The sequence below is a fragment of the Hemiscyllium ocellatum genome, chromosome 6 (genome assembly GCF_020745735.1).
Source record: "Hemiscyllium ocellatum isolate sHemOce1 chromosome 6, sHemOce1.pat.X.cur, whole genome shotgun sequence".
Lineage (NCBI taxonomy): Eukaryota > Metazoa > Chordata > Chondrichthyes > Orectolobiformes > Hemiscylliidae > Hemiscyllium > Hemiscyllium ocellatum.
In genome coordinates this window covers 13,545,855-13,559,930 of record NC_083406.1, presented here as the reverse complement: position 1 = coordinate 13,559,930, position 14,076 = coordinate 13,545,855, and the positions used below count along the sequence as shown (strand labels likewise).

General features: G+C 42.6%; 1 protein-coding gene across 2 annotated transcripts in view; it reads right to left on the bottom strand.

Annotated features, from left to right (window-relative positions):
• The window catches only part of LOC132816640 (uncharacterized), a 62,873-nt gene that overhangs the window by 32,911 nt on the left and 15,886 nt on the right, over nucleotides 1–14,076 (bottom strand). For both annotated transcript variants that reach the window (XM_060826466.1, XM_060826467.1), the window contains exon 4: nucleotides 8,326–8,470. In XM_060826466.1, coding sequence (XP_060682449.1) covers nucleotides 8,326–8,470 — 145 coding nt within the window. The remainder of the gene's footprint in view (nucleotides 1–8,325; nucleotides 8,471–14,076) is intronic.

Genomic DNA, 14,076 nt, shown 5'->3' with positions numbered 1-14,076 from the left:
AAATAGTACTTGGCCTCTCGAATTTTCACAGATTACTGCACAGAATATTTCTTTTCTGTGTTTCTGGTTTAAATTAAGCAGGAGAGTTTACCCCATGTTATGACACATGCTACCTCATGTCTTGTTGTCACCCAAAGGTCTTTTATAGTCCTATGCCAACTAATACCGGGTTGGTCATCCCCATGACCCTTTATGGTGCCTATACTAGCCTATTCTCTCTGGCAAACCTCTATTACCCTTTTGATAATTTAGTGCCAAGTGATGCCCAGCCTTGTCACCTCAACCACCAGTCTTTCCCACCACCTACCATGCCAGTTCACTCAATATCCACTATAGGCAGGTTCCAGCTTGCATGTAGGGATGAATTATAATAAAATTCCAAATGGCTTTAACATTTAAAGAAAATACTCATTCTTGAAACAAAAATGTATTACATTTACATTTCTTTATCTACATCACACCTTATAACAACATAAACATCATTTGAATGTATATCACTTTTCATAACATCCATTAGAATTCATAGTCCCACTTCAAAGACTCTACAACAACTTATAGTTGCTGATCAGATTGTGAAATTGCAGGCATGCTACTGATAATTGATATTTTTTTCATGCCAGGCGTCCAGTAACGATAGCCATCAGGCTTACATCAACAGACTGATTAAATATGAAGCATTTTAGTTTACCACTCCAGACTTTCTCACCAAAGATTTAAACAGCAAGAATATTACAAAGCTTAAAATCACACAACACCAGGTTAGAGTCCAACAGGTTTATTTGTAAGTATTAGCTTTTGGAGTGCTGCTCCTTCATCCGGACCACCTGATGAAGAAACAGTGCTCCAAAAGCTAGTGCTTCCAAATAAACCTGTTAGACTCTAACCTGGTGTTGTGTGATTTTGAACTTTGTACACCCCAGTCCAACACCGGCACCTTCATATCTTTACAAAGCTTGGCAGCTTGACAGCTCTCCTGTTCCACTTGACATTTGGATGGTGCTTTTGACAGTTCTTCTTGACAATTCATAGTTCCAAATAATTTATGTGTCTTTTTTTACACATTTTTTCCTTCTTTTAGCAATCCCAAAGATACTTTACCTCTCCCAGATGCAAGCTGACCTCCCTTAGTGGCTGAAAAGCTTCAACAAATGATGTTCCTGAATTATAGTCAAAGGATACCTTGCCTCTCTGGAAGGATACTCCGGCTATACAGATGAATCCACAACGTTCAGACCTTCTCCTCTAAGATCTGAGCACTTGTTTTTTAGATACCCAGGTGACTAAATTCATGCAGAAGTGCAACCAGCAGCTGATTTACAGCAACCTCAACTAGGCTCACAAGTACCATTCCTGACCCTCACATGTTCACATACCATATCGCCCAAAAATTAAATAAAAAAATCATAGCTGCTACATTCAGGCCAGGATTTCTAACTCTTAAGCTCATCTGTCATTTTCACAATGACAGAGACTCACTGTCATTGCAAAATGTCCATTAAACCAAGTGCCCTGGATTAAGGAGATATTCTGGTTGCCCTGCTATATGAAGGATATTATTAAATTCGAGAGGGTTCAGGAATAATTTAACAGGATGTTGCCAGGATTGGAGAGTTTGAGTTATAAAGACAGGCTGGAGAGACTGGGATGTTTTCCATTGGAGGGTAGGAGGTTTATAAAATCATGAGAGACATAGGGCGAATAGCAAAGATCTCTGGAGGTGGGAGGTGGGGGGTGGGGGAAAATCAAAACTAGGGGACATATTTTTATGGTGAGATGAGAAAGATTTGAAAGAGACCTGGGGTAACATTTTCACACAGAGGATGGTTCGTATATGAGATAAACCGCCAGAGGAAGTGATAGATGCAGGTACAGATGGAACATTTAAAAGACATTTGGACACGTACATGAATAGGAAAGGTTTAGAGAAATATGGACCAAATACAGGCAAGTGGGACTAAATTAGTTTGGGACACTTCGTCGGCATTGACGAGTTGGACTGAAGAGTCTGTTTCTGTGCAGTATGACTCCATGGTTCTAAGATAATGAAGGTTTTTTTTAAAAAATTCAACCCATTATAGCTCCTCTATCCATTGAGGCACTATAATTCTCAAATATAGTGTCCACATAATTCTTACTCAGTTCCAAAGATTTCTCAACATTAAAGGTATCAAGACATATTGGGGGACAGTCTGAGTATTGTGTTGAGAAAGAGTGATTATATTGAAACGTGAAGCAGGCTTGATGGGCAAATGTCCTACTCCTAAGTTCCATATGTCCACATTTGTACATAATTCCACCTCTCAATTCTTTCTAAGAGTTTATTTCAAATGTTACTCACTCTTTATGTGGAAAATAACTTGCAGATAACAGACCGAAATGCAACTTTTAATTGCTTCTATCTGCTTGTTCTTGTGCTTTACTCACAACTTAATTTGAAATAGTAATCCAAGTTGGATGGTTCTATTACCTTAATCACATCCTTTAAATCTAGGGATTGGTATTTATACTTTACTTGTACTGCCAAACTTTCAGGGCGAAGCCCACCTCTGCTTATTTGACTTGGCTCTCTTCAATGTTTTCAGCTAGTGCCTCTTTAATTAGTCTATGTCAAGTCCTCCCTCTGCCTCCAGGAGTAAGTTAATTTCTCAGAGCTGCTGATGAATCAAAAGCCAGCACTCTGCACTCAGCTATCTTACAGAGTGATGGCCATTGCCGGTGAGGCAAAAACAATGTTTGGAGATAACATCAGAATATTGAGGTACAGCAAGGAGGCTCACAATGAGTGATGGAGTGAGCTGGAAGAATAGGGTGATGGTGTGAGGTAGAATTGTTGGTGTGGGTCCTCCGGTTAACGTGACTCTGGAAAGATATAGCCTCCTTTCACTGGCCAACAGCCTGAAGGCTGAAACCTCCCAGACTACAGAGCTCTCCTGCCAAGCGCTAGAGATATTTTCTAATGAACTTGTTCAGAAATGCTATAATACAGCTCTGGAGCAGGTTGGACTAAACCTAGTTTTTCTGGCTCAGAGATAGGGACGCTATCACCGCACGACAAGAGACCCCGACAATATGTCAAATTGATGGTGGAATGAGGGCCTGAGTTGGGGCACTAACTACCCACTTTAGGGGCTCAATTGGCCAGAGTTGGGCACAAAGATCATGGGTTCAAATCACACCCAGAAGTTTGAGTTTATGGGGCTGCTAATTCAGTGCATTACTTTGGGAGTGCTGCAGTAATGGATGTACCACTTTTTGAATGTGATGTTAAATTAAAGCCTATGTGTTTCCACATATCCCAACAATCTAGTCCCACCTGCCGGCACCTGGCCCATATCCCTCCAAACCCATCCGAATGCCTCTTAAATGTTGCAATTGTACCAGCCTCCTCTGGCAGCTCATTCCAAACACATACCACCCTCTTCATGAAAAGTTGCTCCTTAGGTCTCTTTTATGACTTTCCCCTCTCACCCTAAACCTATGCCCTCTAGTTCTGGACTCCCCGACTCCAGGGAAAAGACTTTGTCTATTTATCCTATTCATGCCCCTTATAATTTTGTAAACCTTTATAAGGTCACCCCTCAGCCTCTGACACTCCAGGGAAAACAGCCCCAGCCTGCTCAGCCTCTCCCTAGAGCTCAAATCCTCCAACCCTGGCAGCATCCTTGTAAATCTTTTCTGAACTCTTTCAAGTTTCACAACATCTTTCAGATAGGAAGGAGACCAGAATTGCAATATTCAAACAGTGGTCTAACCAATGTCCTGTACAGCCGCAACATGACCTCCCAACTCTTGTACTCAATACTCTGACCAATGAAGAAAAGCATACCAAATGCCTTCTTCACTATCCTATCTACCTGCGACTCCACTTTCAAGGAGCTATGAACCTGCACTCCAAGGTCTCTTTGTTCAGCAACACTCCCTTGGATCTTACCATTAAGTGTATAAGTCCTGCTAAGATTTACTTTCCCAAAATGCAGCACCTCATATTTCTCTAAACTAAACTCCATCTGCCACTTCTCAGCCCATTGGTCCATCTGATCAAGATCCCGTTGTAATCCAATTTTGGTGTCATCTGCAAACTTACTAACTATACATCTTATGCAAACATCCAACTCATTTATATAAATGATGAAAAGTAGCAGACCCAGCACCAATCCTTATGGCACTCCACTGATCACAGGCCTCCAGTCTGAAAAATAACCGTCCACCGTCCTCTGCCTTCTACCTTTGAGCCAGTTCTGTATCCAAATGGAGAGTTCTCTCTGTATTCCATGAGATCTAACCTTGCTTACGAGTCCCCCACGGGGAACCTTGTCGAAAGCCTTACTGAATACAGCTCTGCCCTTATCGATCCTATTTGTTACTTCTTCAAAAGATTCAATCAAGTTTGTGAGACATGTTTTCCCATGCATAAAGCCACGTTGACTATCCTTCTCATCTTCAGATCAGAAGTGGGGATTTTCACCAATGATTGCACAATGTGCAGCATCATCTGCAACTCCTCAGATGCTGAAGCAGTTCATGTTCAAATGCCACAAGATCTGAATGATATCCAGGCTTTGGCTGACATGTGGTAAGTAGCATTCGCACCACACAATGGCCAGGCAATGACCATTTCCAATAAGAGATGAACTAATGGAGTTACCATGACTGTATCCCCAGTATTAACATCCTCGAGGTTATCATTGACCAGAAACTCACTGGACCTAGCACATAATGCAATGGCTACAAGAGGAGATCAGAGATTAGGAATCCTGCAGCAAGTCACTCACCCCTTGACTCCCTAAATCTACACTATCTACAAGGCTCAAATCAGGGGTGTGATAGAGTACTCCACACTTGCCAGAATTGATACAGCTCAAATTAAACTCAAGAAGCTTAACACCATCCAGGACAAAGCAGCCAACTTGATTAACACCACATCCACAAGCATCCACTCCTTCCACCATCGACGCTCAGTAGCAGAAGTACACCATCTATAAGACGCATTGTAGAAATTCACCAATGATCCTTAGACAGCACCTTCCAAACACACAACCACTTCCATTTAGATGAATAAGGGCAGCAGATCCATGGGAACATCACCAACTGCCAGTTTCCCTCCAAACCACTCATCATCCTGACTCGGAAATGTATTGCTGTTCTGTCACTGTTGCTGGACCAAAATCCTGGAATTCCTTCCATGCTGGCATTGTGGGTTGACCCAGAACAACTGGACTGCAGTGCCTCAAGAAGGCAGCTCACTAGCACCTTCTAAAGGGCAACTGGGGACAGGCAATAAATACTGGCCCAGCAAGAGATGCCACAAAGGAGATAAATTTTAAAAGTTCTGTCATTTTCACCCGTCCATGAGTATGGATGCTGCTAGCCCTTTCCACGAAGAGACATGATGGAACGAAGTGTAGACAGGAGGCAAGTTAAAAACAAGCAGCAAACCAGGCTTCCTGGTTCTCCTGCCATGCATGCAGTAGATAGTCAGCACATTGAAATTGAACCCCTTGTGTTTTGTGTCAGCAGGGATGTGGGTCAATGGTGTGGATTTGTCAAACTGCAACTCACTGATACCAATCAAGTTATCAAGAATCAAGTGCATCAACAGAAAATGACTGTTACTGCCTCCCCACAAAGCCTGAAGATCAGCCCTACATTGCAACAATCCCCAGTGAAATCAACAAAGCCCTGGGAACAAGCTGAGATTCTCGCTTGTTCTCCCTCTCAAATGGAGAATAATAGCAGTTGGTTTAGACCCCTGTATATCAAAAGGAGATGGGTGCAGGATTTGGGATTGTGCTGAATAATGTTTCTCATTACTGAAAACTAATTCTAAAGATAACACTGAGTGTTTTGAAGATAACACGAAATGGCAAATGATGTGCATGCACACAAATCGTAGTGTGGGTATGTTCGCCAAGCTGGGAAGTTGCTTTGTAGAAGTTTCGCACCCCCCCCCCCCCCCCCACCGCGTCTCGGTAACATCGTCAGTGGTTTGGAGCCTCCTGTGACGTGCTGCTGTACTGTGTCTTCTGGAATTTATTTGGCTCCGTTCCTGCTGCTTCCGGTAGCCAGTTCCACTTGTTCATTGTAGTCACTGGTATATTGGGTCTAGGTCGATGTGCTTTTTGGTGGAGTCTGTGGATGAGTGCCATATTTGTAGAAATTCTCTGGCTGTCCTCTGTTTGGCTTGTCCTATGATTGTTGTGATGTCCCAGTTGAATTTGTGGTCCTTGTTATCTGTACGTGTGGCTACTAGGGACAGCTGGTTGTGGCGTTTAGTGGTTAGTTGGTGTTCGTGGATGCAGATCGTTAGTTGTCTGCCTGTTTGTCCAATATAATGTTGCATGCAGTCTTTGAATGGAATCTTGTAAATTACATTAGTCTTGCGCATGATAAGTGGAGGGTGTTTTGTTCTGGTGAGTTGTTGTCCGAGCATGGCTGACGGTTAATGGGCTGTTCAACTGGGACAACACAACGATCATAAAACAAATCAAATAGAGGAGGGCCACAGAGTATTTCTGGAGGCATGGCACTCATCCATGGACTCCATCAATAAACACATTGATCTGTACCCAATATACTGGCCACTACAACAAACAACTGGAACTGGTCACCGGAAGCATCAGGAATGGAAGCAAATAAATTCCAGAAGACACAATACAACAACACTTCACAGGAGGCTCCAAAGCACTGAAGGTGTCACTGAGACAGGGGACAAAACATCTGCAAATCAACTTCCCAGCATCCAAGCTACAAATCTTTATGCAAGCCATGCACACAGGTGTCTAGCAATAACATCTCCAATAACTAGCTTGACATTTACTGACATTATGATCATTGAATATGCCACTGTCAACATTTGGTGGTTACCATTGACCAGAAACTGAAAGAGATCAGTCATAAATACTGTGATGACAAGAAAAGGTCAGAAGCCAGGAATTCGAACTCACCTCCTCTCTACATTTACAAGTCACAGGGTCTGGTTTGTGATGATGTGCTCTCCACTTGGGCTGGGTGAGTGTAGCTCCAAAACTAATTGAGAAGCTTGTCACCATCCAGGACAAAGCACCCACTTGACTGGTGCCATATCCACTGACATTCACTCTCCTTTCCATCAAATAGTACCATCAGAAATTAGGCAGCACTTTCTATGCCCATGACCGCTATCATTTAGAAGGACACAGGTAGCAGATACGCTGGAACACCACCATCTGCAAGTTCCCTTCCAAGCCACTCAGCATCAGTTTAGAAATGTATCTCCATTCTTTCAATGCTACTGGATCAAAATCCTTGAAATCCCTTTTCAACAGCATTGTTGTGACTATGGAAATAGACTACAATGATTCAAGAAGGCAGCTAACCACCACCTTCTCAAGGACAACCAGGGATGGACAATAAATGCTGACCCAGACAATGGTGCCCAATCCCAACAATGAAGAAAATATGACGTCCAAAAACTTCCCCCACTCTACCAGTAATCAGTGTGTACTATCTGGAAAATGCACTACAGAAATTCACAAAGGTTTCTTAGACAGCACCTCTCAAACCCAGATACACTATCATCTAGACAGACAAAGGCAGTGGGTACTTGGGTACACATCACTTGCAAGTATCCCAAAAACTGCTCACCATCCTGACTTGGAAATAGATTACCTCTCCATAATTGACAAAGGGTCACAGTCTTGGAAGTATCTTCCTAATGCCACAAAATGGATTGTAACATTCAAAAAGGCAATACCCCTCATCATCTTAAGGGCAATTAGGGATGGGCCATGAATGTTATCCCAGCCAGCAATGTCCAGCTCCAATGGAGTATATTTTTAAAATAAATTATTTACAGTTAAATTAAGAGATCCTAATACAAACCTCTCCATTCAAAATTTGTGGAACAGAAGGTTAATAATCTATAGCTCCACTGAATACAAAAGGCTCTACAATTGAACATCCCAGTTTTATCGTTTCAGGCCGAAAGTGATGGCTATGGAGCAAAAACAAAACTCACATTGACACCAGCGTGTGTTGTTCATTTTCCGTCAAAAACAGCAGTGCACAATAACCACCTAATGTGTATTAATCACCAGATTAGCTGGGAGTGATGTCTAAGAGCAGTGCATATTGGAAAGTGGCTGTGGAACACACATTAATTTCAGCCCATTTGTTTTAATGGGCAGTGGAAGAATTGTTTTTGATGTATTTAGCTTTCAGTTTGCAAATTGTGTAATAAGTCATTCACTTTGTGAATATATTTGAACCTTTCTAAATTCAGTGTTGGTGTAATTTATGAAGAAAAATCTCACATGTGCATAGATATATGTATTGATTTCCACTTACTTTGAGCAGATTAAGTTAATTTGATCCACAAAACCAGTTATCTTAAACTCAATGATTTGCTCGCTGTCCGTAATGTTGAAGTTAAATTTCCTTTTCTTCCCCTGAACAATATGCTTGTTTTTTTTAATTGCAATGACAAAAGGACCTGTGAAAGAAAGGGTTTTAGAATTATTGGAAACAGTCTGAATTAATCATCAAAGGGTATAATGGCAGATGATGAAACTCCACATCAGAAAAGGTGCATAAATTTCTCTTCTCATAGATTTCCAGCTGCCAGTGCGTAACCTTGTCCTGCATTGTAGAATCTCATTCTGTCAAGAACCAGAACATAGAAATTGCTAGACAAATGAATAACACTGTTCATTCCATCATTACAATACGAAGACTATTTTTGTTTTGTTCCTTACAGATAAAAAGATCGTGTGCACACATTGTACCTCAACAGAAAAGTAATAGCTATTTGCTAGGTTATTTTTCATGGCAACTGACTCAGTTAAATTTAAACAAAGCTTGACAGTCAACTTTCAGTCATCATCGAACTGGAGCATTCTCCATGATATTGATTCTACCAATCTGAGTCTAAGTGCCAACCAAATCAGTACTGTTTTATCTCATATTCTAAATAGATTGCTTCACCTTATATTGATATTCTTGTGAATTGTCCTGATGAGTACAAGATTAAATGCTTCAACAAAATTTGTTTATTTTTTTCTGTACTACCAAACAGCTGCTTACAAAAAAACGCTAGTGAGGCTTTGTCTAGTGTTCAATTCTAGGCATTACATTTTAGGAGATTCGGAGATTGTGGAGAGACTGGAAAAGCTAATATTGTTCTCCTTTGAACAGAGAGGTCAAAGGAAAAATTTAATAGAAGAGTTCAAATTATATACATTTTGTTCAGTAAATAAGGAAGAACTGATCCCACAGTCACATTTGTCAGTAACAAGAAATGCATTTAAGATAATTGGCAAATTATTCAGAGGAGGAATTCTGAAAATCTCTTTCACACCACGAGTGGTTATGAAATGAAATCATTAAATATTAGTGGAAGCAGAGTCAATAGTACATTTCAGAAGCAAACGAGATACACACTATGGTAAAATGCCAAGAAAATTGAAAATATTAGAAGGCTTTTCAAAGAATAAGAACTGACTTAGCTGACCAATTGACCACCTTTTCTATTTTATGATTTTATGAGACATTACTGTTGTCACAAATGAGCGAATGTGACCCATGATGGCAGTCTGGATAATTGTATAATAGTTAAAGCACAGCGTGGGAATTGACGACAGCTATTGGACAGCAGAGCTGAGGATTATACTCAAATGAGGGTTTACTGTTGCTCAGGAAACATATTCTCAATTGAAGGCCAACTGAATGTCTCAGGCATACCTCAAACAAGGTCATAAAATGATCATAGCACAAAATGAGACAATTCTGTCTATTGTGTCTGTACCATTTCAATTCAAGAACAATTCAGCTTGTTACAACACACAGACAGTTGAATCAATCAACATCCCCATCCCTATATTCACAACACTGTAAACTTACAACCATCAAACCCTTTCAAAATTGACCCCAATGGTTCCTAACCAGACTTCTAAATAATCAGTGTTGGAAAAGAAGGTGGAGCGGGCAGATGGGAAGGAAGATGAACAGGTAGGACAGTAAAAGAGGGCAGTGCCAAGTTAGAAGATTGGATCTGGGATAAGGTGGTGGGAGGGAAAATGGGGAAATTGGTGAAATCCAATTGATCCCAAGGCTGAAGATGAACTGTTCTTCCTCCAGACGGCAGGGTGGTAAGGGTGTGGCTGTGGAGGAGGCCCAGGATTTGCATGTCTTTGGCGGAGTGGGAGGGGGAATTAAAGTGTTTGGCCACAGGACGGTGGGGCTGTTTAGTGTGTGTGTCCCGGAGATGTTGTCTGAAAAGTTCTGCAAGTTAGTGTCGTGTCTCCCCAATGTAGAGGAGACCACGTCAAGAGTAACTGACACAGTAGATGATGTGTGTGGATTTACAGGTAAATCTCTGTTGGATGAGCAAGGATCCTTTAGGGCCTTGGATGTGAGATGAGAGGGAAGGTGTGGATATAAGTTTTGCACTTCTTGCTGTAACAAGGGAAGGTGCCAAGAGTGGAGGGTGGGTTGGTGGGGAATGTGGACCTAACAAGGGAGTCGCAGAGGGAATGGCCTCTGAAATGCAAATTGAAATTGGGAGGGAAATATATTCCTAGTGGTGGGGTTTGTTTGTAGGTGCTGGAAATGGCAGAGTATGATATAATGTATCCAGAGGTTGGTGGTGTAAACAGTGAGGAAGAAGAGGTTCTGTCCTTGCTGCAATTGGAGAGGTGGGGTTTGAGGACAGAGGTGTGGGGAGGTGGAGGAGATATGCTGGAGGGTATCATCGACCACGTAGGAGAAGAATTTGTGGTGTTTGATGAAGGAAGCCATCTGGGATGTTCGATGGTAGAACTGGTTCTCCTGGGAGCAAATGTGGCAGGGGTGGAGGAATTGGGAATAAGGGATAGTGTTTTTACAAGAGGCAGGGTGGGAGGAGATGTAGTCCAGGTAGCTGTGGGAGTCAGCAGATTTGAAGTAGATGTCCATGTTGAGTCGGTCACCGGAAGTGGAGATGGAGAGGTCCAGAAAATGGAGGGAGGTGTCTGAGATGTTCCAGGTGAACTTGAGGTCGGGGTGAAAGGTGTTAATCAAGCTGATGAATTGTTCAACCTCCTTGTGGGAGCACGAGGTAACGCCAATACAGTCATCCATGTAGTGGAGGAAAAGGAGGTAGTTGGTGCCGGTGTAACTGTGGAAGATGGATTTTTCCACGTACCCAACAAAGCGGCAGGCATAGCAGGGACCCATGTGGGTGCCCATGGCTACCCCTTTGGTCTGGAGGAAGTGGGAGGTCTCAAAGGAGAAATTGTTGAAGGTGATGACCAGTTCAGCCAATTAATTTCCCTCCTCAGCTCTATCTGCGTTCCAGAGAGACCATTCCCTTCGTGACTCCCTTGTTAGATCTACGCCCCTCACCAACCCATTCTCCACTCCTGACACCTTCCCCTGCTACCATAAGAAGTGCAAAAACCTGTGCCCACACCTGCGTCCAAGGCCCCAAAGGATCCTTCCACATCCGATATAGATTTACCTGCACTTCCACATGCATCATCTACCGTGTCCATTAGATTAGCTTAGATTCCCTACAGTGTGGAAATAGGGCCTTCAGCCCAACAAGTCCACATCAGCCCTTCGAGTAAAAAATGAGGTCTGCAGATGCTGGAGATCACAGCTGAAAATGTGTTGCTGGTTAAAGCACAGCAGGTTAGGCAGCATCTCAGGAATAGGGAATTCGACGTTTCGAGCATAAGCCCTTCATCAGAAGAGTAACCTACCCACACTCATTTCCATCTGACTAACGCACCTAACACTGTGGACAATTTAGCATGGCCAATTCACCTGACCCACACATCTTTGGATTGTGAAAGGAAACCAGAGCACCCGAATGTGAATCACGCAGACACGGGGAGAATGTGCAAACTCCACACAGACAGTCGCCCGAGGCTGGAATCAAACCCAGGTCCCTGGTGCTGTGAGGCAGCAGTGCTAACCACTGAGCCACCATGCCTGTTGTTTTTGGTGTGGTCTCCTCTATATTGGGGAGATAGGATGCCAACTTGCAGATTGTTTCAGAGAACATCTCTGGGATACATGCACTAAACATTCCCACCACTCCACCAAAAGGGAGGAACTCAGGAAATTAACAATTGTAAAAGAAAGTGTGTACTAGCAAGTGGAACCGTGGGCTGACAAGTTAGATTTCACTCTAGGATCTGCGATGTGACTAATGAGATAGTCAATGCATTGATTCTAATTTTTTAAAAAATCCTTAGATTTGGGGGAAAATCCTTAAGATTGGACAATAATGAATGTAATTCGTTTAATCAAATAGGAAGGAAAATAGAAAGCACAACTACAGGCTAGGTATCTTCATACTTATCATAGGGATGATGTTAGAAGCTATTATTAAAGATGTTATAGCAGAAAATTAGATTAGATTAGATTACTTACAGTGTGGAAACAGGCCCTTCAGCCCAACAAGTCCACACCGACCTGCCTAAGGCACCCACCCAGATCCATTCCCCTACATTTACCCCTGCACCTAACACTATGGGCAACTTAGCGTGGCCAATTCACCTAACCTACACGTTTTTGGACTGCGGGAGGAAACCAGAACACCCGGAGGAAACCCCCAATGCAGACACGGGAAGGATGTGCAAACTCCACACAATCAGTCGCCTGAGGCAGGAATCGAACCCAGGTCTCTGGTGTTGTTAAAAAGAAATCATGTTTAACCAATTTATTGAATTTTTTTGAGGAAGAAATATGTGCTGTCGATCAAACAGAAATACTTTGATTTCAAGAAGGCATTTGATAGGGTGCCACATCAAAGGTTATGACCGAAAATAAAAGATCATAATTTAGAAGGTTATATATTGGCTAAGGGTTGAAGATGGGCTTTCTAAGAGTAAACAGGTGCATGCATAAATATTTTGGTTGGCAAGATGTGCCAAATGGTGTGCTACAGGCAGCAATGCTGAGTCCTTGAATTAGATGAAAAAATTGAAAGGATAGACAATAGACAATAGACAATAGGTGCAGGAGTAGGCCATTCAGCCCTTCGAGCCTGCACCGCCATTCAATATGATCATGGCTGATCATTCCTAATCAGTATCCACTCCCTGCCTTATCTCCATAACCCTTGATTCCACTATCTTTGAGAGCTCTATCCAACTCTTTCTTAAATTAATCCAGAGACTGGGCCTTCACTGCCCTCTGGGGCAGAGCATTCCACACAGCCACCACTCTCTGGATGAAGAAGTTTCTCCTCATCTCTGTCCTAAATGGTCTACCCCGTATTTTTAAGCTGCGTCCTCTGGTTCGGCACTCACCCATAAGCAGAAACATGTTTCCTGCTGCCAGAGTGTCCAATCCTTTCATAATCTTATACGTCTCAATCAGATCCCCTCTCAGTCTTCTAAACTCAAGGGTATACCTGATTCCTGATGAAGGGCTCCGGCCCGAAACGTCGAATTTCCTGTTCCTTGGATGCTGCCTGACCTGCTGTGCTTTGACCAGCAACACATTTTCAGCTCAAGTGTATACAAGCCCAGTCGATTCAGTCTTTCAGTGTAAGGTAATTCCTCCATTCCAGGAATTGTCCTCGTGAACCTATGCTGCACTCCCTCAATAGCCAGAATGTCTTTCCTCAAATTTGGCGACCAGAACTGCACACAGTACTCCAGGTGTGGTCTCACCAGAGCCCTGTACAGCTGCAAAAGCACCTCTTTGCTTCTATACTCAATCCCTCTGGATATGAAGGCCAGCGTGCTATTAGCCTTCTTCACTACCTGCTGTACCTACATGCTTGCCTTCATTGGCTGGTGTACAAGAACACCCAGATCTCTCTATACTGCCCCTTTACCTAAATCAATTCCATTGAGGTAGTAATCTGCCTTCCTGTTCTTGCCACCAAAGTGGATAACCATACATTTATCCACATTAAACTGCATTTGCCATGCATCTGCCCACTCACCTAACCTGTCCAGGTCACCCTGTAATCTCCTAACATCCTCATCACATTTCACCCTGCCACCCAGCTTTGTATCATCAGCAAATTTGCTAATGTTATTGCTGATACCATCTTCTATATCATTAACATATATTGTAAAAAGCTGCGGTCCCAGCACGGAT